The following is a 25,147-nucleotide window of genomic DNA, read 5'->3' as shown; positions in this document are numbered from 1 at the left end:
ATGCATATATATATATATATATATATATATATATATATATATATATATATATATATATATATATATATAATTGTATAAAATTGCTTTTAATTATAAGGATTGTTTAAGTAAAAAAAGTGTTTATAGGAAGAGAAAAATGTGGTTTGAAAGTATTTCAAAAGAAGATATTATCTCATCATCTTGTTGTAAAGATATAGGAGTATTTTCAACAATTATGCTTTAAATGATTACAAATATGTCTCTCAGAATTGAATTATAAACACCAGCATCCACCTGTGAGTTTTAGGTGTCGACAAATAAATGAATTAACATTTCTATCGGTTATAAACCGTTTATTTATTTACTTGTTACACATGCCAGACTTGATTGACGGTTACTAACAAAAATTAAGGTTTTTTTTTTTACCCTGTGTAATAGCACTTCCCAGGGTCATCTTTCCTGCTTTGGGTCACTTTAGAACGCAGATCCCGTACTCAAACCTTCAGCAGGTGACAAACCACCGCGACCAAAATTCACACCACTCTGCATATCTATAAAACCTGATAAAAGAGAAATTGTGCAACATTAAACATAATCGCTGACATCTTGACTAGATGAAGCAGCCACTGTGTCGTATGGCTGTGCAAGTGAAAACATATACACGCTAAATGCTTTCTAAGAGTTCAACCAACAGAATGTACGCTTAACTTTTATTTTAGATTCAATGCTTGAATTAGACTCCAACAGTACGAACGTTCAGACTCCCTCATGATCTCATGCAGGTGGTGAACCCTCTGAGGTTATTTTCTCAATTTTACATTATTTCTTAAATTCTCCTTTTTAAAGTCACTAGCACATACTCATGTGTTGTATATAAAAAAAAAATTGCAGAACAATCTCAGCCCCATTGTCCTAATGCAAAAGTGTTCTGTGACCCTAAAAGCTGAAAAATGTTAGCTTCATTTTTGAAATTCTTCTTACCTTTATGTGCACAAACAGTTTTGGTTCTAGAAATTGGTTTACCAAAGGTTCACAAAAGCAGTGAAATATATGAATAAAATTATAAAATGTAAAATGTAATAGTAGTCCAGACTTAGATGAGATGAGTTAACTTTACTAGGCTATCAAAATGATCACTTCTTACTAGTTTTGACCAAGTAGTAGTTACTTGCACAGCAAAAATAACCAATTCTCTAATTGTCTGAGTAAAGGTAACTTGACATAAGCTGGTGTCTGAGCAGTGAAAACATGTAGTTGTTTGAAATAGTCATTTCAAGTAAACTATACTTGTAAAAGTACACCTTGATTCAAGTTTTAAGTACTTCTTACTCATTATGTTAAGCTACTTAAACTCAAATGTAAGGATACTACACTAAATAAACATGTGTTAGTACAACTTTACTCGCCTGTAATAAGTTCCTTGACTTGATTTTTCGAAGGCAATCGGTTTGCAGGGTTTTAACAAGTAAGGTTAACTCATCAGATTTCAGAGTGTAGATACATGGAAAGAAATGCCGAAAACCAAATGTTCTATTATCCTTTTTTGAGTAGAAATGATGTCTTTCACGCCTTTCACCGAAACCCTAAAAATGGGACGGAGAAATGTCTCCAAATTTGTATCATATGGTGTGGATGGATGTGATGCTGTGTGTGGCGTTGTGGTGATCTGCGTGTCGTCCACTGGACGCTGCACGTACCATCGCCTCACAAATCATCAACCTCATGAACCCTCAAACACTTCTGATGGATTTCACACTCGTGGCTCACATGATGTCCTGTCTGTCCAAATATTTTGCGAGTTGACTATTTTTGACCCACAAGTTCATTTGGTTGCAAATTTAAAAAAAAACAATATTATTTTTTTATATCTTTTTTTTTTTCTGGATATACGTGAATGAGCCATTCAGTTTTCTTTCACGAGACAATATTTGTGAGCATCTCTGTGTCACAGCTTGTGTCCGTGGGCACGTATAAAGCTGAACCCATCGCTCGCCCGCCTCACTCTGTCGCTCTGCTGTGAGGAAGATGTGCTTCCTCCTCCTCCTCCTCCTCCTGCTCTCAGCTCACCATCAGCTGCTGATGGCTCAAGGCAAGTTACAAATATTCTCTTTGGACTCAACTCTCTGTATCAGTGACCATTTCATTATATATATATATACATATATATATATATATATATATATATATATATATATATATATATATATATATATATATATATATATTAAGCATGGTCATTTTGGAAGGCAAACCCATGCAGGTGCTGCAGGGAATGTCTTGCTGAATAAAATTAAAAAATTTAAATAAATGTTTTTGTATTTTCCTGAAGAAAAAAGCTCCAATGAACAGAGAAGTGTGCGGGTGTGTGAACAGCACAGTAGTTATTATTATTATTAGTTATTAGTAGTAATAGTTCGCAGCAACGTAGCGACTAGGTTTAGAAGTTTAAACACATTATTATTCATGATTTTCTTTTTAAATCAAGGTTTGAGAATCAAAGCGCGATAAGAAATATTGTTAAAGCTTTTGTCAGCCTCAATTTAGTGACGCTGACTGACTTGGCATATTTTGATGTATGATTAAAAGCTGAATAATAACAGAAAACATTTGTATATGTCAAGTGATGATTTAATTTGACACGTTTTGATGTGTAGAAAGAAATCCTATGCGTAGTGTATATTGAGAATCTGTGCCAATTTCATGATCCTTCATTAAAAAAAAATATGAGGATGGTTATAATATAATATTTATGTTTTTTTTTGTTTTGTTTTTTACTTTTTTTAAACTTTATTTAGTGTCACACCAACACATTGATCCAATACAGTCTTGAACATTGCTTGACAACACATATATATATATATATCTATATATATATATATCTATATATATATATATATAGATATATATATAGATATATATAGATATATATATATATATATATATATATATATATATATAGATAGATATAAATATATCTATATATATATATATATATAGATATATTTATATCATCTAAATATTCCTAGAAATAATTCAGAAATCACAGATTTGTATTTATCTGTTACATCATTTCTTTATTTGCATGCTAAATATTTTCAACTAATAGTAACTAATAATCGGGTATTCAAAATGGGGGGAACATTTTGTTTCATTGTATTGACAGGTTTCAGGTTTTTGCAAAGTTGTTATAAAATTTGACTCAATAAAAAGCATGTCAAAGTGTGTATATCACTTCAAATAAAAGAAATAAAAAGACTACATGAAGCGCAGTAAATGGTCACTTCCTGCATATCTCTACACACCTCTGTAACCCTCCTGTGACGCGACCAGGTGAGAACAGGCTCTTTCTGCAGAACGGGAGCCACCCATGCGAAGGCTACATCAGGATCTACCACGATAAAGAGCTGGGCTACGTGGGGGGGATCTCCTGGAGCAGCAACACTGAACAAGTGGTGTGCAGTAGCACTCACTGTGGGGACCCGGTGGGGAGCACCATCATGACCTCGCCCTGGCACATTGACAAAGTCTGGCTCAACGACGTGAAATGCAACGGAGACGAGCTGGATCTGTGGAGCTGTGAGCATCCCGGCTGGGGACTCAACCTCGGCCGCAAGGACTTTCTGAGAAAGATCGAATGTTCACGTGAGGATGAGCTTCTTCTTTTTTTTTTGTATTAAGATCAAAATATGTGCTGCTAAAAGAATTCCTAAATATATAAACGTGCATTATGATGATAATGATGACACTGGATTACCTGTCTTTGATCCTCTAGATCAAATCGACATAAGCACGGATGGATTCACGTGTGCAGGAGCGGTCCAGTACTCCATCAATGGAGGGAAGACGTATTTGGGTTACTTTTGTGCTGACAACTGGGGTAAGAGTTAATGATGTGGATACACACGATAAACTTCAACAGCATTCTTTTTCTTCTTCGTTGCTGTTTCACTGAACAAAAAATGCGACAAAACATCATAAATGACAAAAAGGGGGAGAAAAACAACAACATTTAGTTCCTCAGTGGGGGAAGACTTCAGTAAATGTATAGATTTATTCACAGCAGTGGCCTGTTATGCATCAGTGTGTATTTGACATTTTGCAGTAGTTTTATCGACATACAATCTCTTTATCTTTGTACAAAGTCAGGTAGTTCCATACTGTGTTTCCAACCTTGTGGTCCCTCCTTCCTCCCCTAATATGGTCACAAGATCCATCTGAGGGGTTGTGAGATGAGCAGAAAAAAAGTGTTGCATCGAAAATTAGTTTCTTTTTTTGTTGTTGTGTGAAACATTCAAATGTTTGCGCTACAGGTATTTATTTAAAGTGACTATAAGCAACTTTTATGAAACAGTCTCAGTTAAATCTTTAAAAAACACCCTATTTTTAGACCCTTTCGAAAAATGTCATACCCAAACTAGAAAGGGTGTATTTCTGCAACCACGAGGGCTGGTTGAAACAATTGTATGTTATAATAAAAGTTACACATGTGAGATTTTGTTCAGATATGTAAATATCAGTCTATATGTTACTGCTTAAGAGTCAATGACACACAGCAAAAAATGAAAAGGTTTCAGGTCAGATTTTTTTGGATTTTAGGAAAAAATCACTTTAACGATAAATATTTGTTTAACTGTAACTCCAACGCAAATTATAGCACAATATGTGAACATTCAATATGTGAACATTCAATATGTGAACATTCAATATGTGAACATTCAATATGTGAACATTCAATACGTGAACATTCCCTCTGCAAAGGTCGACTTTGATAAAGTGAAGTAGAACAAAGTTAGAGAGGGTTTAGTACAGCGAACATTCAGGCGAGGACATAAAGGAAGCTATGATTTTGTTTTTGTGTTAGGTGTCAGGTGTTGTGACATGTTTAGTCGTATGACGATGATTGTTCCTCACCGTACGTGCAATTCCTCTCACATAAAAGGAACGGATGAGTTCGACCTGTTGTGCAAAAGCCTCGATTGTGGCACGCACAAGGAGATCGTTGAGCAGCCGTGGTTGGGTTGGAAGGGATTCAATGAAAAGAAGTCGAAGACGATGACGATCAAGTGTTCAGGCATTCCCAATGTCACTCATCTGTGGCAGTGTGCCGCGAAGATGACGCCGTCATGTCAGAAACCTGCTTCAGTCATATGTAGAGGTAACACACACACACACACACACACACACACACACACACAGTCGTTAAGTTCACTCAAAAGATGCAGATAATGAAGAAATGGGTTCACTAACAGGTCACAAGAGAGTGCAACTTCAAGGAAACCCGTCAAATGTCTGTTCCGGGCAGCTGGAAATGGAAGCTGACGATGGCGACTGGAAGTCAGTCCCCTGGACCGCCCAAAACAACGAAACCAATCACGATGCGTGGTGCCAGAAAATGCACTGTGGCACCAGCGACGATCACAGAAACAATAGCGATGGCACAAATCTGACATGTTCAGGTATTTAAACTAATTCATAGTCATCGCTCGTCGTCATCTCTGCCACAAAACATTCACTAATGTGTTGTTTTTACAGATCAACAACAACTTTGTCCCTGTGATATTATTTTACATTTGTACAATATCTTGACAGGTTTCATACACATTTTGTCTAATGGATTTCCATGACTTTAAACCAAATGTCCATAACCAAACATTTAGTGAAATCTAAATCTAAATCATAAAAAAGTGATGAAATGTAGTATTTAAACTAACAAAGAGAATTCCAGCATACAGTGTATCGTAAATGACACAAATCAATGCGAGTCAATAGTTTGAATAAAAGAATAAACATTTATATAGGTCTAACATTTGTATGTATGCCTGCTTATAATTTGAACGTCCTGTCTTAAAAAGCATATTATTTATTTCAAACTCAGTGTAAATGAACGTCATAAACACATGAATATAACACATTTCCATAACTTTTCCAAAACGTTTGGGATTTTTTTTTTCTCAATGACTTTTCAAGGCCTGTAAATAACCACTTTTCAAGGTTTTCCATGACCATATGAACCCTGCTTGAGCCACTTGGAAATGATGAATCATGGCATCAAAAGCACTGTACTATGTGTGTTTGTTTTTCCCTTCACAGACAATGTCAAAGTGGTTCTGATGGACAAAAATAAACCCAGCATATGCTATGGGGAAGTCCATGTGGAAGTGAACAATATAAGGCAACCCGTGTGCTCAACCTGGAGCACGCAGGCTGCTCAAGTGGTTTGCTCGGAGCTAAAATGTGGGACTGTAAGTCTTCAGTCGCCGTGTTCCATGTTAGATTCATGTACATTTATGCCCGTTAGTTTAAAATACTGCGCAAAACGCACGTGACTGAACAGCTGTTTCTGCAGGCGCCGTCTTCCCGGTTATTCCGACGCTCGTCTTTTCAACACCTGGAGAATATTATATTGCCCCATTGAAATGAATTTGCGAGGACCTCTCTCCATGTTTCTCTCGTTCAGGGACATGTTTTGTTTACAGTTTACAACCGCTACTTCTTTTTCTACTGTTTACTAGCGGATTACAACCATGTAGCCTACAGCGCTAACTTCTGACCAAACTAACTAACGAGCGTTTCTTTTTTTTGTGACATTTTGAAAATTTGGCTTATAACCTGCTTTACAATGGAAAGGAAACACGACGAGTGCCACTTCATAAAATGTATGTTTTCTTTAACGCAAACCAACGTAGCTTTGCTTAATAGCAGCCACTGTGGCCACAAGTGGAAACTACAGGTTAATGGCCAACGTAGTGTGTATATCATATATCAGTTGCACTAGTAGATGGCAAAATTACAATAATATCTAACATCATCTTATCAAACATTAGCAACATCAGCTACTGCCAGACCTCTTCAATCTGGAGCAGATCATTCAATACCACTTGCATATCTTTTCGTTAAACATGAAACAAGGAGACGATTAGCTTAGCTTAGATTAGCGGTAAGACTGGGAACCAAGCTGGAGGGCTTTTTACCTTTAGGCTAGCTGTTTTCCCTCATTTCAAGTCTTTATGCTGAGCTAAGCTAAACATCTCCTGGCTGTAGCTTCATGTTTAACCAACCGATATGAGAGTGGTACTCGGTCTTCTCATGTACAAAAAAGCTGACAAACCCAAAATGTCTAAATATTTATTTTGTGTCATTTTATTTATATGAACAGAGTAGTATTAGTATTAAAATGATTAGAAGTATTAGTAGTAATCTTATCCAAGTATCTTTTACGATCAACATCATGTGTATGGCACAAACGAATGGCATGATATTCAGATTATCATAACTTTTCTTCTAGGTGTTGAGTCACAGAACGAGTGCTAAGACAAAGGGGATAATGGACTACGTGCAGTGCTCAGGCAATGAATCCTCACTGTGGCACTGTAGAGCCAAGCGTGACCACCGTCCTTTTCCATGTGCTAAGTCTGCCATCGCCTATGTGGTCTGTTCAGGTGAGATATAGCAGGAGTCATATGGTGATAGTCTCTTCTTGTTAATTTGAGCTTTGACTTGATGATGGAAGTGAAGATTTGTGTGAAGGCATGTTGTGATACAAAGTGTATATCCAATTTAATTAATTTCTGCACAGCAGCACGTGTTAAATGTTTGACAATCCTCTTGCTGTTACGGAGCAGATAGCATGAAAGTGAAATTAATGGACGGCCCTGGAAAATGTGCCGGGAGAGTGGCGATCGAGTATGAGGGCATGTCGCGGAGGGTCAAAGAGCAAGAATGGACTGACACCAACTCAGAGATTGTCTGCGGACTACTGGGCTGTGGGAAAAAAGGACATCTGGAAATATTCAGACAGGGTTCAGGTGATTTTCTGCCAATGGCTGTACAATGCAAGAAGAACGCCAAACAGATATCTGATTGTATTGGAGATAGCCAAGACAACCAACCAAAGAAGGCGATGGGAATAACTTGTGAGGGTGAGTGTGTTTTCTCTCTCTCTCCAATTGTCTGATTTTCTCTTTGACCGTTTCATGTTGCGCCTGATTGTCATTCACAAAATCCAACATTTCAGTTTACAGCAGAGAGGTGTCGGCACGCAAGTGAACTCAATATTAGTACAGCCATTTCAAGCTTGAATGTACTCAACCAATTACCAGACCATTAAAATCTAAATGGAGGATCATTTTGAATACAATTTTCCATACACACATGTCTATATTTAGATTTGAAAACAACATTTGTGGGCCCTAAAATCCACAAGCTCCAACAAATAAATACATTGTGTAACTTGTAAAACTCCATATCATCAATTTTATGATTCATAAGCAAAAGCAACTCTCTGTACTTGCTCACGCTATCTTGTGCGCGAAGAGGGGGACACCCTGGACAGGTTAGCAGTCGATCATGACTGAAGACTAATACTGTGCTTTTTATCCCTGTCAGGTCACAAGGGGGTTTTTCTGAAGGGAAATCAGTCCTGTTCGGGTCTTGTGGGGATAGAGCAAGGCAAACAAACCTACTGGTACTCCGGCTCCAACAAGACATGGAACCAAGAGTCTGCAAACACGGTGTGTCGGCAGAAGCACTGTGGGGAAGCCTTACGACATTCCTTCATCTCTCGTGATGATACGATGAAAAACATTTGGAATGAGTCTTACCTCTGCTCATCTGACCACGAATCCCTGTTTGACTGTAACACAACAACAACACTGCCATCTGACCACGCAGACACTATTGCCACTGTGAAATGCTCAGGTAATGTGAAATTACAAGTTTTAATTGAAAAACCCTCTTTTGTTCATCATGGCCATTAATAATTACATCACTGGCTGTCCTCTGGTCCAGTTTAGAGGCAGATTTCAGAACAAAAGGTTTAGTTTTGAAATAAATCTGCTAATGCAAGTCTGCAAACAACATGCTTTTGCTGTTTGGTTGCCTCTTCAGGAAGCATAACAGTGAACCTGACCAATAAGTGTTGGGGCAATGTCAACGTTTGTTTGGGCGAGAAGTGCGGAGGCGTGTGTGACGACACCTGGACCAAGCAAAAGTCGGAGATGCTGTGTGAACACCTGGGCTGCGGGAACAGAGTCCTGCAGGCCACCAACAAGCCGAGAGAAAGCAAAGTGGTCTTCAAAAGTATTCACTTCACGGACGAGACGACCCACCTGTTCCAGTCCAGCTTCGTCAGATGTGATGACAATGACAAAACCTGTAACCGTAACCAAGCTTACGTTGTCTGCTCAGGTAATTGATTTAAACGTGTGTGTGTGTGTATATATATATATATATATATATATATATATATATATATATATATATTTCCGTTGAGTCTTGCCCCTATAGGTAATATTTTCAAGTTTATCCTTCAGTAACTCTGTTTGTTGTTCAGTTACCTGAACATCTCACAGATTACAGTGACATCTGGAGAGAAGTTAGACAACTTATTTGTTATCAGTCAAATCATTTTACATCAAAACAAGTTGTCCCTACACTTGTGAAAAATACATCCTCACTCCCAACTCGTCAAAAAACTGACGGCCATAAAATTCAAGCTATGTCGCTATAGGTACCTCCTCTAGCTAGAGATGTTACATGGTTGTCACATGCCTTTTCCAAATAAACTTCCAACATAAGTTTCCTTAGATTCTAGGTTAGCTAGATTTAGGAAATCATACTTCTTGGTTAGGCTTAGGAAAAGATCATGGTTTCTGTTGAAATAACTGTGTAACGTAGTGTGTAGGCGGTGTTAGGGAAGTACATTAAGTATGTAACAAAGCAGTGGGCTGCTGTGTAAAGAGCCGGGGAGCAACTGGGGATTCAGTGTCTTGCTCAAGGACCCTTCGACATGTGAACTATGGGTAGACCAGGGATCGAACCGTGTACCTTGGACGACCACTCATCCCCATTAGCTACAACACCCTTACATTTAGGATGGTTAAAGCCGAGTGTGTGTCATAGAGTGTGTTCCTGTGTGTCGTTAACAGATGTGAGAGCTGCCAAGCCAGCATTTCCATTTGACGATTTAAGATTGAGAACAGTTTTGGAAAAAAAACACCACTCATTGTTTATTTTTCTGTCTTTGAACAAATTGGGCATAAATGACAGAAGGGTTCTAACTTGGTACCTTGAATTGTTGCGTTGCAGGTAGTGTCAAGGCCAAATTCAGTTCTTCAAGAGATAAATGTTCTGGAATTGTGAAGGTGCGATATGAAAGCAAATTGCTCCCAGTTTGTGCTGACGCTCTCACAGAGAAAACAACACGAGACACCATCTGTCGGGAGCAGAAATGTGGTCACGCCATCAAACAGATTGCCTACTTCGGACCGAAGGCAGCAAAGCGTCGCGCTATTTCACATATCAAGTGTTCTGCAAATAACGAGTCTTTAGCAGCATGTACAATCGATTCTACGGAGAGCCTCTGCCCTCCTGGTGCCCTCCAATGCTCCGGTATGTCAAATGATTTTGTCTCAAATTGATCACTTTGAAACATGTCTTTCTTAATCCTTGGTCAAACTATGGCTTGTGTCTTTTCTCTGTGTAGGGTAGAGCTCATAATGTTGGAAACCAGGATATTTTTCTTCTTCTTTTTCTAGCATTCCAGCATATCTGCAATCGTCCTTGAAAAGGGTAGTTGTTTTTTGTGGAGGGGGTGGGATGTATGCTAAGTCGTTTTCTTGCACAGAATTCGATGAAAAAAATTAATACTACTGATGCTTCTAAAACAAATGAAGGTAGCATCAGGGCATTGTAAACGTAACTTAGCATACAGACTGTAGTGGAAAAGCTAGTTTAGCTCCAACAAATGTTAAAGAACAACATCAAGACTATAACATGTTGCATTGTTTCTTTCCTCAAGGATATATTGTTTGCCCGACACACATTAGCTAATCTGTAGACATTTCCAACAAGTGGTAGATATATTGTGAAATTGGTAGAGGATCACAGAGTTAACGGATGTAATCTTTGAGTTCCTGCTGATGACAACATGTGTGCATTTCCTGAATCTTATCTCACCTCTGACTGGATGCTTATTTTTTTTTAGGCTGGAGCAAGATGGCATTGACCGTCAACATGTCCTGTAGCGGAGCCGCGGTTGTTCACTCGGATGGGAAAATAAGTGCTGTTTCCTTTGATGGCTGGACAAAAACTGAGGGGGATAGACTTTGCAAGGATTTGGAATGCGGCAACTTCAAGTCCATAACCAAAACTACATCAGATCTTCTCTGGACCACAAACTTCAGCTGTGCAGATGTTAAGGTTCCAGACAGCATCTGGGACTGTCAAAAGAAAGACTATCGCTCCCAAGAAAGCCAATTAAAGAAGCAGCTCTTTATCGAATGTCAAGGTAAAACACATTTTCTGCAGTATTGCCTTTGCAAATTTTCATAGAATCTTAGCAAAGATGCAACATCCCAATCATTCTGATTGGCCATCAATGCTGTAGAAATGATTTTCTTTTAAAGCAGATCATTTGCTGCCAAAGGTTTGATGAGAACATCGACACACCACTCTTATGTTGGTACAAAGCTGCAGCAAGCAGACGGCTAGCTTAGTGTAGCTTAGCACAAAGACACAGAAAAAGCAGGAAAAAAGCCTGGTTCTATCCAAACGTTAAAACAATAACTCTAAAGCTTACCAACTTACAAATAGTAATTTTAGGAGTTTGGCTATTTCTAGCGAACTAGATATTCCATCAAATAGCCCTCCAGAAAACCACAACTTGTCGTTGCTTCTTTGATATTTGATCTTGTTGCTATATTGCTTTCCTTCCCAGCTGAACCCAAGGTCAGCCTTTCACAGAGATGCTACGGTGAAGTGAAGATAAATGACATCGAGGTGTGCAGCAGTCACTGGAATGAGAGAAACTCACAAATGGTTTGCGAAGAGCAAGGTTGTGTCAACGCCATTGCCGGCTTCAATGGTAACAAGTCTAATCCAACTAAGAAGTACTACCATGTCAGTTGTGAGGACAACCATTACACACTTGGCCAGTGCAAGAGATTCATGGAAACGTGTTCCAAGCCTTTAGTGTCTATTTACTGTGTTGGTAAGTATGATTGAATTTAGTGAATACTCCAATTAGCACACACACAGGGGGTGCTCAACAGAGGAGCGATCGACAGAAGGGCAATCTATGTCATGTGTACAGAATGAACAACACATTCAATGCATATGACATGATTTATTCATATGAGCGAAGTAAGCAGAATAATTATAAAAACAATAAGACAGCAGTGAATATAGTAGAATAATAATGATAATAAAAGCAGTCATAGTATCAGAAATAGTAATAGTAATGTGACTAATTTTAATAATGTTAGTAGCATTGGGTGTCAGGCAGGACTAGGGTCCATGAAAACCGATGAGGAGAGAAAGCACAGAGGCTCCAGGGAAGAAGTAGAGTTAGTGATGTGTATTGAAGAGACATTAATTCATCCAGAAGGAGAGAGAGAAGAGGAGAGAGGAGCTCAGTATATCCTAAGATGTTCCCCAGCAGACTAGGCCTACAGCAGCATATATAGGCGCTGGAGCAGGCCTAACCTTAGCCAGGCCTAACTATAAGCGCTGTCGAAGAAGAAAGTCTTCAGTCTACTCTTATATTAAGTGACCATGCCTGCTCCCTGGACTGAAAGTGGAAGCTACTTCCACAGAAGAGGAGCTTAATAGCTGAAGGCTCTGCCTCCCATCCTACTTTTTAAGACTCTGGGAACCACAAGTATTGCATTCCCTGTCATCGTGTCTGAAGAAATGAGTGAAAAAATATGTCACCAATGAGCCAAATTAAGTTTATAGGGCCCTTACATTGTCATTGTCCACGTTATTCTTGATTCTCCTATTTTATCAGAATTAGAAGTATTTACTTGTTTTTACATTTACGTAAAATACACGATTCCTTTGTTAAAAAGTGTGTCCTGAAAATTACATCGTTCTATGCAGCCGAAATAGTAAATCCATTCAACAACAGAATGACATACAGCATAGAAAATGTTGACGTTTTGCAATATGGCCCTTGCTATTATTGCCGAAGGCCACATTAAAAATATTGATGCAATTCTCACGTCAACTATAGCCAAGAGACGATTAGCCTAGCTTAGCATAAAGATGAGGAGCAGCTAACCTGGCCGTCTCTGTCCAAAGTTTACAAAATGAAATAGTCTACCCAGCTAAAGCTCTCAAATTGACACATGCTTGTTTATTCTATTAATAATTAAGTCTCAAACTGTAATTTACCGTTTTTACACTTTGGTTTTAATACCTTTTGAGTCGGGCTAGCTGTTTCCCTCCAGCTGCTCCCAGTCTTGAAGCTTTATGGTTCTTTTTATCAAACACCTGGCATAAAAGTGAATAAGCCAAATTGTCAAAATATTACTTTCTACATTACCTTTTAAAAATAAATCCTCATCATTTTTACAGGGAATGTCAAGTTCAGAACCACAAAAACATGTGGAGGTCTGATTGAAGTCAACTATGGAGACATGTGGAAAAAAGTGTGTCCCCTGGATAAGTCATTTTGCCCGAAACGTTTGAAAATGCTGTGTAAACAGCTTGGGTGTGATGGCCACAATGCTAGCGTACCGAACCAAAACACAGACAACCCGGTAAGACTTCACATTACCTCTGTTTCGTTTGTTTCCACTCGTTAGTCTCATATGTATTGTGACCTCACAGGATCTTCTGTTTCACTATAAGGCTGTTCACTCAACCCTTCCTTGTAGCCGTCAGACTTCCCATTGTCTTGTTGGGCTGCATTTAATGCTATCACTCTAAAGACAGACACATTTCAATTTCAAGGTCAACTTGGAAACAATGCTGAGTTGCACCGATAATACCCAGGACATGAAGTACTGCCTCAGCAACCAGCCTTGTAAGGACGTCAATCCTGCTGAGATCTACTGTAACGGTAACCAAAACCACAAGTCCCTTCGCCAATAAGTCAAGATTGTTCCCCAAATATCCATTCAGTTTTGGCAAACTGTAAAATCTGAATTTAGTCAACTTAAAAAACAATTTTTGATTGGATTTACGTGGCTCAGAATGTAAAAGAATCCAGCAGCATCTCCGCTCTGAGTAGAATGCAGAAAAGACAAGATGGCTGTGTTTGATTTCAGGGTATGAAGGCCATCCAACCAAGGCTATCGTAAAAAGGACCCCCCCTATGTGGCCTAAGGTGCTGGGCATCGGATTCACTCTGGTTCTGCTGATATTGATTGTCGTGTTCATACGAATCTGCATGGTCAAGAAAGGGAAGAAAGGCCCGAATGTCTCGCGTGAGTTCATTATTCTCTCACACCTGTCTTCTTTGTCGTTATTGCTTCTGTTGCAATTGAGTATTGCAGAAAGTGTACCATTCTAACAGACTGTACTGGAGCCTTCTGCCACACGAGGTCAGTCTTTCTGCATGCTGACTGCTGTACGCCGCTTTATAACAGCAGAGAAATGCAGAAATTGAGATTACGGCACATCACTGTTACTCATCAATGCCTGCAGATTAAAGTACAGCACTGAAGCAACATTCTGACTTTAAAAAGAGTCTAAGATATGTATGTGTTGTGGACAAAGTGGGTTTTTTGTGTGCTGTCCTGACCAGTAAACGCCTAATGCCCTTTTTTTGTTGTCGCAGGAGTGATGTCAAAACAGGAAGTGGGGTTTGAAAGTGGCGACTATGACGATGTGATGACCAAATCAAACGAATTGGAGGAACTGAATTATGGCAGTGAGTCTCAAGACATGTTCGTTCATTTGTTTTACAATTCTGAAGAATGCTGAATTGTAATCACAGGCTGCTCCTCAGTTTTATATCACCAGTATTAAAATGATGTAAAAAGCTCTTCGTGGCTGCTGTCCATGCAGGATTCACAGACGCGTCTGAAGTCATCACGGAGAACGACGTGCAGAGCACTTCCTCGTTTCCTTACGATGACGTCGAGGGCGTGGCTGTGGCTCAGCCACTGACCTCTCGGGCCCCGGCGCAAAGCGCAGGAAAGTTTCGGACCATGCTCGACCGCATCTTTATCACGCTATAAGACCGGCACTATGACAAAATCTCGGAATTGTCAGCGATCAGCAATTTGAACGGGTAACTAACTGTTTTCACAGATAGGGCGTCCTACGAGGTGGACGACCAGCACTTGAGTTACGACGACATCGAGGCCGGCCCTGAAATCCCTCAGACTGAAGCTGAAGTACACGACAGCACCCGAACCCCCCCTGAGAGCGACGCGCAGGTACCTGTAGGATCGGGGCCGGGGAACGAGGACAACCTGGTGCCAAGACCGGTGAGCCAAAACTGAATTTGGCTAAACGAAGTGGATCTCCCCAGAAACATACCTCCCAGAAACTCTGACACAAACGTATTGGAAATAAGTCAAAATTACAGACGGTTGGACAATATACAGTCCAGGGGTTTTGTATGCTGCAGAAATTTGCCAAAGGGGTTAAAATAAACTTTGAAATACCCTAAAATGATATGGAACATGAAATGCATCACTTATAAATCATCCATACTCTAGAATACCGTTCATTTCAGATAAGCCAATATTGTATAGATTATGAATAGAAGAGAAAAAAACACAATCTGTGCCTTTCAGTGACATCAAGTGTGCTTTATCTCTTATTTTACACAAGTGCATATTATCGATCGTCATGAACAAAGTGTTTGCTTCTCTTCAAATGTTCAAGATGATGTGATGCACATTTAGAGCCATAAGCATAGTTGCAAAAACAGCTTTCTTTTGTTTTGTTTTATAATCTACTGCCTATTGTTGATTTTATGTTTACGGTTTAGAAACACGTATAATTTTATGATTTGTTTTTTACCAGTCTTTTTTGTTGTACAAAGCTTTGATGATTTAAACAATATTTTACGAGAAATTCATCTTGCAGTATGTTGATTGCTATAGAAACATATATAAAATGGTACACAGCTGATACAGTAAACTTATATTATCACACAGTTACTGTGTAGATTTCTGTGTACGTTTATAGTTGTAAGTTGTAAGAATGAATAACTTGGAGATGTCACGGTCACATTCGTGTTATTTTTAAAGGAATAGTTGCTGCGAGTTTCATGACGATGCCCGTATGGCGAATACGGAGCTACCAGCTGGCAACTGGTTAGCTTAGCTTAGCACAAAGACTGCAAACCAGGGGAAACTGCTAACCAGGGTCTGTCCGCAGGTATCAAAAGCCACTTGGCTGTTGGGCTGTAGCCAAGTCAGATTATTAAGATTCAAGATGTTTATTTGCCATATGCAAGGTAAAAAGTACATTTTAATTATTTGTGCAACGCTGACTGAGTCAGTTTGAAAGGAAAAACAAGAAAAGTAGCACAGAGGTCAAGAATAAGATACATTTCAATTAAATTTAAACAGCAGCCTTTATAAGTTAACAATAAATAGATACATTATAACTACATTTGAATTTGAATCAGATTTTACTTTTTATACCTTTTCCACCATATTAACATGGTCCAATATATTGTATTTCCTTGAGAACAAAGAGATCCTGTTTGAGTGTTTTTTTCCAAATTGGACAAAGTCTGTCCAGCCACAAACACTGGAAGCACCCCCTTGTCTCCGGTCTTTGTGCTAAGCTAAGCTAACCATCTCCTGGCTCCATAGCTTCAGATTTACCGTACAGACATGACAATGGTATCGATCTTCAAACAATAAAAGCAAATTTACACACTTCCAAAAATGTCAGTTGTCCTTAACATGTCTTCTGAAACGTCAACATACCTTTCAGTCAGCTGTGAGTGTTGTTGTTGAATGTGATAAGTTGCTTTTTACTGTTGAAATATGATCCCGTTCACTGTGTTGTATTCGTTGCACTCATAAAATTGCAGTGTCATACAGGTCACGGTTCTGTCGGCGCATCATGACGTCTGGCTGTGAAGCAATCCGTGTCTTGTGGTGACGCTCCAATGTATTAGCATTGTTAGCCTCGTGCTAACGGCGGCTTTGTGCAGCACATCATTAAATTCTATGCCAAGACTCTGTGAGTGTCGTGGTGCCACCAAATCGGAGACACCGAGAGGTGTTGGAAACGGCTCAGATGTTGAGTATCAAACTGTATGTTATGCATGTCATATATAGTTTGATACACAGCACAATAAGCCGTTTTCGCAGAGCGACTCAAGATTGCCCGAAGTCTACCACTACTCTCATCGCTAACAATGTCTTACTGCTTTTTGGGGAACTTGTCAACTCACCAAATTTTGAACGCTCGTCAGGACTGGTGAACATAGACGTATGAAATAGGCGTCAAATTTGCATCAAAAGAAATGCCTCTCTCGCGCCCCCTTGAATTTCAACCAGCGACACCCCTCGTCCAGATTGTCCGATTGACTTGAAAAAATTCACACACGTCCAGCTCCACCCGCTCTACAAAAAAGCCTCCCAGACCCATAAAGTCCGCCTCCCAAAATTTTCCGCCATTTTGAATTTTGTGAAAAACCCTTTTTTGTACTTTTATCCTCGAACACTTGGTCCGTTTCATATAGAACTTTGAGCGCGTCATGAATGTTCAGGGATGTAAATATATATATATATATATATATATATATATATATGTATATATATATATATATATATATATATATATATATATATATACATATATATTGTATTTATTTATTTTTAATCAATTAGTTGTGCATTTAGCACAGATAGCCGAGCAGTCCCCTCGGACGAGAACCAAACCCTTGAAAAATCCAAACTATCTGACTCTGCACAAAACATTTTGAATACAGTTTCATCTCGATGCACTTTAACATTCTCAATAATCACTTAAACATCGCCCCCTCCCCTCTGGTAGAGGAGCCATAGAGAGAGCAGCTGCTCACTACCAATGTTAACATGAGTAGGGCCATCCGTGAGGAACCGACAGACACACTGGTGCTGCTTTCAAGAGACTGACAGACCCCGCTAGAGCCCACATGTTTAGTAAGGAGTTAGCCAAGGGCCAGTGAGATCACAGAGGCAGCGATACACCCAAAGGGACTCATTTAAAAGCGTCAGCGCCCGTGTGATATGTAAACATCACGCCCAGACTCCATGTCAGGGGCCTTGCTGAGGGATCAAGATGTGGGATTAGGTCCGCTGTGCGGCTCGAGCTGAAATAGATACGGAGGAGACAGAGTAGGCTGTACACCAAGGTGGTGAGGTTTTCGTTCTGTCTCAGTCAGTATTCAGTCAAATTTGTACGATTTTTGTGAAGTAATCCGCTTTGTTCACAACAGAACGCATCTCTTGGCAACAAAGCAAACTCCGGTCTCTGTGATCCTCTGACCCCGTTTCCATCTGGTGTCACACTGCTGTTTTTTTTAGCCCTTAATAGCATAAAACCAAAAATACCATCGATCTTAAGAATGACAGTGTCAGCCGGCCTACTGCTCTGGTCCAGACTGAAACAACATAGAAGACCTTTGACGGTTTGTCTGTGTCTTGTGTGAGTTTTAATCTTTTATCATTTTTTCAGTCTTAGGAGGTTGTTTTTATTTGTGTTGCATCACTGTCACATCCTTCAACGGAACCTTTTTCAATAGAAGAACAAAGGACCGCTTGTCTTAAAAAGAAGCCGTCAGGCGCCTTTGACCAAATGTTCCTATAACCTCATGTTTCAGTTATGCATCCAGGACACGGTGATGCGTCTCCTCTGCTGGCTTGAAACCCCTTGTGGTCCTCAATTGGACCAATCGGTGTTGACGAAAGTTTCCTCGGACACCTCGCAGCGACGAGCCATCGGCTGAGGGAAAGGCCCCAGTTGTGGTGATTTTCCATAACAAACGATATGGCATTATTAATAGTGCTCCTCGTAATGCCTGGATGTGTGTGTGTTTGTGTGTATAATTATATCAGGCAAGTGTGCACTCTGAGCTGTATTATGTAGGAAAAAATACACAGATTTGAATAATGGACAATAAAAACGGCTGAAATCATGAATGCAGACGTACAAATAACTCATAACTGAAACTAATGTGCATCAAAAACATCCAAACACCAAGTAGTTCATGTACAAATGTTTATTTTGGGGATGTAATTTTCTCCTTTGAGGTATTACATTTTACTGTGGTAAACTGAGGTGTATTTATTTCAATATAATATAAAATATAATGTATGGTTAAGCTTTATTGACAGTTTAATTTTAAGTCAACGTTTAATAAATATCTCAGAACACATTGTAGGCAGGTGTAAGTGTTCATTAATGCATCTGTCAATGACTGTAACTCCCTCTTTAGTCCCCCTGGCTGGGGGCCACTGGCCGGGGGCCCAGAATAGACCTCTACTTGGTGCAGTGCATGATGATTTGCCAACATGACATTTAAGTACTCGAGTATCAGAAACACGGCAGCCTTGTAGATGAGATAAGTGGAGGAAGTCCACGACCGCGGCGGCCTTTCAGAACAGCACGGAACGATCCTTAATTTGCCGGGTAAAGGAAATCATGCGACGATAAGACTTTTGAAGTTTCCTGGAAATCAATCTTTGCTCATCTGCTTCGTCTACCACGAAGAGTTTCTGCCCTTAAATTCAGCAAGAGAGCTTAATCTCTCCATCATATGTGCAAAAAAACCTCAGCATATATATATATATATATATATATATATATATATATATATATATATATATATATATATATATATATATATATATATATATATATATACTTAGAGCTCTTTTGTCAGGGGACATTTTTCACAAGTCCATAAGATTAATACACGCTGGTTGTAATGCTGTGTTAAACTGAACAGGTGTGCACTGGTAACTGTATGTGTGTGAGGGCCAGCACAGAGGGCTTTGCGGTCACATTGGAGTTGGCTGTATACGTGTTTGCATGGCAGGCTCGGACATCCAGTCGAGTCCAGGGGTCAGCTGAAAGATGACCCTGCTTAGCGTAACGCCCTAAATATGCTGTAAAGCATGATGGGGGGAGGAGGGGGAATTGGCCGACGTGTTGCGACGCTGTCCTGAAAGCACCCGGGAGCGAGAACACAGGTCATGGTTCTAACTTCAAATGGTGTAACGTGATATCTGCCTCGAAGAGAAGGGATGAAAAGAGCCGGAGTAAGTGATGGATGCATTGGTTTTTATTCATGCTGTCACCGTATGACACCGTATGGGAGGGGGGTTAGAACTGTTTACAGAAAGAAATACATCCTCACCTGCACGCTGCTTTTTGATACATCAAGTCTATGGTAATATTTTACATCATTTTGTCATGATTTCTTAGCATACCCACCCATTTCTGAATTTTGCAAATTAAAAATGTTGTTTTAAAATCTATATAAAAAACACTAAATAGAACAAAAGGTTGTACATACATATAAGCTTTAATACTGCTTCCAAAAACTATCTCTGTAAACCGGCCACTGTTTAATATCTCAACATTTCTTATTGGTCTGTGCAGCGAAAGAGAGAAAAGAGAGAAAGAACCGAGATGTTTTTCTTGAAAGCTCAATTTGAAAACTTGACAAAACAACAAACTCAAACATTCTGAATTTGTTGCAAAATGACGTCTGACAGTAAATGACCAGTGATATCTGGAAAAATTTCACGTGTGCCACCATGCTAAAGAATACATCAAGAAGTAAATAAAAGAACATCTAAGTAAAAACCCCAAAATTAAATATGAAGAGAATTACATACAAAAAAAGATGTATAAAGAAAAACTGTGGAAATATAAAGAGAAATACAAACGTGTAACTGCAAGCATTTCTTTTTGTTATTTATATTTGATTTTTCAAAAAACATAATTATTTTTTTCATGTAAATTACTCTTTGCTTATTAGAGCGGACAGTGGACACAACATTCGTTAAATAATTCATCTTTATTTCTACATGTATTATCTCATTATTTTACATAATTAGTCTTTATTATGGCACTCCTAGGACTCAATAGCTTTATGTTGCCATATACTGTATAAATACTTCTTTGGTTAAAACGGTGCAATTTCACCCGGCAACACTTTTTCTACTCAGAGCAGAACAGGAGCTTCAGTTTTTACAGAACTATCACAAAAAACAAAGCAAATCTGCCAAAATAAAGAAACAAATTCAGAAAAAACAACAAAAAGTTCATGCGCAAAGATTAATTAAAATCTTTGTAAACGTTTCAGTCATTCTATACCTAATTATGTATGAAATCCACATTGAAAATACATAAGTACATATCCGAGTACAACTACTACATACTTAAAGGGGAATTTTATTATTGCACTTATTCAAAGTTAGGGGAACACAAGCATGTAGTAGAGAGAAGTCTCTAGTGTGGGTCAAACACTGGATCCTACACTCACAAAATGAAAGCCCGTAAAAAACAAAAAAATGCTGTGTATATTCTTGTGACCCGTAGACTGCACTGAACATATGTCTAATCTTTCGAGTGGCCCTTTAACTACAGTTTTGAGACACACTACTTGTTTAGAATTGATGACATTTTATACAATACTCATACACCACATTTCAGAAAGCAATATTGCACATGTTACATTAATCTGACAGTTCTAGTTACATCACAGGTCAAGGTGCTACAATCAAAACATATAAACTATAAAATGTGATGCATTCTCATGGGTCCAAATGCCCAAGCGGCATGACTCTTCCATTAGACCCAGTGATCAACCAGTACTCCCACACAGGAGCACCACCTGGTCCCATCTGAGGGCAGCCTAAACTACTATTAAGTCTGGAAACTAGATTTTGATACCAGATCCCTCTGCAAGACGGAGCTTCAAAGATTGGGTCATAATGCACTACGGTACGGTGTGGTATGTGAGTATGAAGTTGTTCAAATCAGTTCAAATAAGCAAGATCCTACTTTACTTTAATGCATTAGTAATAACAATCTACAACATATAAGTAGTTTTACTTTTAATATGTTAAGTCAGGCTCTTCTCATCCAGCATTTGTAGCCTACAAAAAATAATGTGCAGTTATTTGTATCCCGCCAAATTATTATTATTATAATGTTATCCATGTAATGTTGGAAATCAAATACCCACACAGAGAGGCGAGGCGGACGGGCCCCGACTAAACGACGGAAATGTATTCCATACAAACCGTAATATGAGGATACGTTGGTGAGGTAATCAAGCATTTTGCTCACATTACTTGAATTACAATTTTGAATGCAGGACTTTGACTTAAATGATGGTTCTGAATATGTAATCTACAGGAACTTCAGCTTCTGAATCCTCCTGTCAAATGTGTCTTTTGAATTGACACAAGATTCAGAATAATGTGTCACCATAATGTAAACACCATATGTTGCATCGCAGCAAATCCCACGTCTGACACCAGGCACCACGGGTTGTGTTTGTGACATGCTGTCTAGACATATAGAAGCTATAGCTGATATGAAATGCAATCCGTCCCTAAGCATTAGGCTGTACCTCCCCTTCACCGTACCCGGGATTATTCCCAGACGCACTGACTTTTTCCGCAGACGACTGCTGCACGATCCCATTTACCTTCTTGAGCCAGTCCTTCTCCACATACGCTCTCACTTCCCCCACGGTACACCTCTTTTCTACATCCGGGGCCAGGAGCTTTCCAAACATCTCCATGGCCTCCGGAGTGAACCTTTTCCACAAGGGAGGAACGTCCTCCTCCGTGTTGGGTCTCTCCTCCATTTGGCACCAGTCCGCGAACTCCTGGTAGAAGTCGTCCGAGTCCAGACAGCACTCCCAGGGGAAGTAACCTGTGAGGATGCAGAAGATAACCACCCCGAAGGCCCAGGTGTCCAGGCTGGGCTCCACGCAGAGCGGAGGGGCCGTCACCTCTTTCTGGCCCTCCATCAGGGCCACGGTACAGAGCTCCGGGGACATGTAGGGCAGGGTACCCGTGATGAAGCGTATCAGAGTGCCTCTCTTCTGAGCCAGTCCAAAGTCCGCCAGCTTGACCTGGCAGCAGCGATTGTCCAACAGGAGGATGTTTTCAGGTTTGACGTCTCGATGGACCAGGCCGTGGCTGTGGATGAACTCCAGAGCGCTGGCAATCTGGAGGACACAGCGTTTTACCGAAGATTCTGGGATACCCTCCTAGAATAATCAGACAAGAGAGGGATGGGGCTCTTTGAGTCATTTTCAAAGGAGCCAGAATGAAAAGGTGAGCGCTCATCACAAAACACTGCTTAAAGGAAGAAAGAAAGACAGGATCCGAATGCCCAGCCTTTTAGACTTTCTGTGCATAGGGCCATTGTTACACATTTCATGGCACGATCAGCTGCCGCAACCCATTCTTTGTGATTTTACTCGGTATAGTCTCTGAGTTTTAGCCAATGTTTGACTCACCTTCGGCTGGATGACAGCAAACAGGTCCCTCCCGATGACAAGCTCCTGGGCAAAGCAGTAGTGCTCATTTGACTGAAAGGCGATGCCAAAGAGGCCCACGATGCAGGGGTGGCAGGACAGGTGTAAGGAGATGCAGTACTCTCGCAGAAAGCCCTGCAGCTTAGTCGAGGCCTTGGGCATCACTTTCAAGGCCATGGGAGTCCCTGCAGAGCATACTCTATTTTATCATCACCACCGTTCACGCACATCTTCTTTATCTTACTCAAGAGTAATGGGACTTCTGCAGGAAGCCTCCATTCCAACGCTTTTCAAATTCAAAGCCTGCAGGCCTCGAGCCAGCGAGACTCCTGCCAGTCAGCGCTCCACTTTGGCTCAACTCGTGTCCTTTTCTCGAGTGTGAGGATCCGGTCAGAACAGAGCACTCACCCATATGTTTTTTAGTTTTTCTAAATGTACTTTTCCCACCTCTTCTCTGTTCTGTGTGTGTTTGTTTAAAAAACGTCCATCTCGCTCTCTCCTTAGCTCTCTCTCCAGTTAAACTTTGTGTTTAGAATATCAATTAATTAAAAGATTGGAGCGCTCGTTCATTTTGGGGATTTTCAGCACATTTAAGCACAATTCTAACTGTTACAGTTAAAAAGAAGGATGTAAACCAAAGATGTTTTGAGTTTCTGCCATTTCTCATCTACAAAATGAATGGCAAAAACATGTGGTCACTTACTATTTTCTTTTACATATGCTCTACTTTCTTTTTTTCTTTTTTTTTTTTTACCACAGGCGTCCTCTGTTACTAAAACTTCCATCATAAAACACATCACGTCCTTGTTTTCTTCTGGGGAAAAGAGGGTTACAGGTGAGCAAATGTTAAAATATTGTATTCACATTATTAAATCACTGTAATTGGTGATGGAATAACCTTGAATGACTTCAAGGTTATTCTCCCCTGGAGGAGATTAGAAATCCTACCCCTGAAGCGATGTGTGACCAGCAGCACTTTGCCGTATTTCCCTCGGCCGATCTCCTTGATGATGTTGAAATGCTCCTGGATCTCCAGCTGACCGAGGCTCTGTGCCGTCAGCTCTATCAGCTCGTCGATCAGGCTGCCTTCAGCGAGGCCCAGCTCAATCATCTCTACCGGATACGGACCGAACAAAGCCCACACAGTACAAGCGCCGTTCAATTATATTTCTTTTCATAATGTTTATAACATGTTTGGTTTACTTTCTGTAGTTTATCCTATTGGGTAAACCTATTGGAATACATTGTACTAAAAAAAACACAAAATATTTTTGATAAATAACTGATCAAATCACTTCCTCCTGTCTGTTGCTTTCCATTTATATAAAACGGCCACTAAATAAAAACCATGTTAATAAACATCATAATCTCTGGCACCCTGAAGCTCAAGTGATATTCGGCTTCACGCGGCCATCTTCCAGCGCAGCCGTTAAGAACAAGTTAACACTTTTGATTTTGAACACACAAAACATCATACGTCATACAAACTAGATCTAAATGACAACATTGCAATAGTATTTCAATATTAAATTACACAGAGAGTTTAATTGATTAATGCGTTTATGAAAGAACATTCCATGTGCGAGATTTACTTCAAGTTTCTGTTTTTGGTGAAACGCGATTATAATGACTTTGACAATTACAACACATGAATAGGTCTTGGTACTGGTGGCCCAGAGGGGAAGACGAGCACCATCTATCCGCAGAGTCTCTCAGATCGGTTCTGGCTGAGGACCACGGGAAAAAAACAAAACTGTCAGCTAACTCCATCATTTTCCTCTTTATTTCTGTTATGCTTCTACGGCCAAAAAAGTCTGACTCAGAGACTCAGAGACTCAGATAAGTCTTCTTTCCTCAGAGCATTGGGGCGATGACCTCTGTACATCCTGGGCCTTGTGGAGCAGAGCTGCTCGTTTA

At 39.8% G+C, this 25,147-nt stretch overlaps 2 protein-coding genes across 2 annotated transcripts; one reads left to right on the top strand and one right to left on the bottom strand.

Moving 5' to 3' along the window:
• The first annotated feature begins 2,004 nt into the window (after nt 1-2,004).
• On the top strand, nt 2,005-15,535 carry LOC137800753 (scavenger receptor cysteine-rich type 1 protein M160). Its single transcript, XM_068598081.1, has 19 exons — nt 2,005-2,068; nt 3,310-3,621; nt 3,752-3,856; nt 4,919-5,134; nt 5,229-5,435; nt 6,070-6,221; nt 7,265-7,418; nt 7,602-7,898; nt 8,365-8,676; nt 8,866-9,165; nt 10,066-10,368; nt 10,964-11,266; nt 11,696-11,968; nt 13,336-13,520; nt 13,714-13,822; nt 14,031-14,189; nt 14,546-14,635; nt 14,773-14,925; nt 15,019-15,535. Exons 1-19 carry the CDS (start codon nt 2,005-2,007, stop codon nt 15,210-15,212), a joined length of 3,888 nt encoding a protein of 1,295 aa, XP_068454182.1. The 3' UTR covers nt 15,213-15,535.
• Nucleotides 15,536-21,814: 6,279 nt separating this feature from the next.
• Nucleotides 21,815-24,433, bottom strand: si:dkey-8e10.3 (serine/threonine-protein kinase SBK1). The gene is made up of 3 exons (XM_068598135.1): nt 24,179-24,433; nt 23,213-23,415; nt 21,815-22,960 (listed from the first exon to the last, which is right to left on the bottom strand). The coding sequence occupies exons 1-3, from the start codon at nt 24,339-24,341 to the stop codon at nt 22,295-22,297; spliced, it is 1,032 nt and encodes a 343-aa protein (XP_068454236.1). The 5' UTR covers nt 24,342-24,433; the 3' UTR covers nt 21,815-22,294.
• Nucleotides 24,434-25,147: the final 714 nt, after the last annotated feature.

Source organism: Clinocottus analis, unplaced genomic scaffold (assembly GCF_023055335.1).
Source record: "Clinocottus analis isolate CAN_PGR_092001 unplaced genomic scaffold, fCliAna1.0.p SCAF_4, whole genome shotgun sequence".
Classification (NCBI taxonomy): domain Eukaryota; kingdom Metazoa; phylum Chordata; class Actinopteri; order Perciformes; family Cottidae; genus Clinocottus; species Clinocottus analis.
This window is presented reverse-complemented; position numbering and strand designations above follow the sequence as displayed.

Excerpts from the sequence above, each read along its gene's own strand:
- LOC137800753 (XM_068598081.1), top strand. The coding sequence starts at position 2,005 with ATGTGCTTCCTCCTCCTCCTCCTCCTCCTGCTCTCAGCTCACCATCAG. Across the intron at positions 6,222-7,264 it reads CGGAGCTAAAATGTGGGACT|GTGTTGAGTCACAGAACGAG; the intron begins GTAAGTCTTCAG and ends CTTTTCTTCTAG. Across the intron at positions 8,677-8,865 it reads TGCCACTGTGAAATGCTCAG|GAAGCATAACAGTGAACCTG; the intron begins GTAATGTGAAAT and ends TTGCCTCTTCAG.
- si:dkey-8e10.3 (XM_068598135.1), bottom strand. The coding sequence starts at position 24,341 with ATGATTGAGCTGGGCCTCGCTGAAGGCAGCCTGATCGACGAGCTGATA. Across the intron at positions 23,416-24,178 it reads GGTCACACATCGCTTCAGGG|GGACTCCCATGGCCTTGAAA; the intron begins GTAGGATTTCTA and ends TATGCTCTGCAG. Across the intron at positions 22,961-23,212 it reads TTGCTGTCATCCAGCCGAAG|GAGGGTATCCCAGAATCTTC; the intron begins GTGAGTCAAACA and ends TGATTATTCTAG.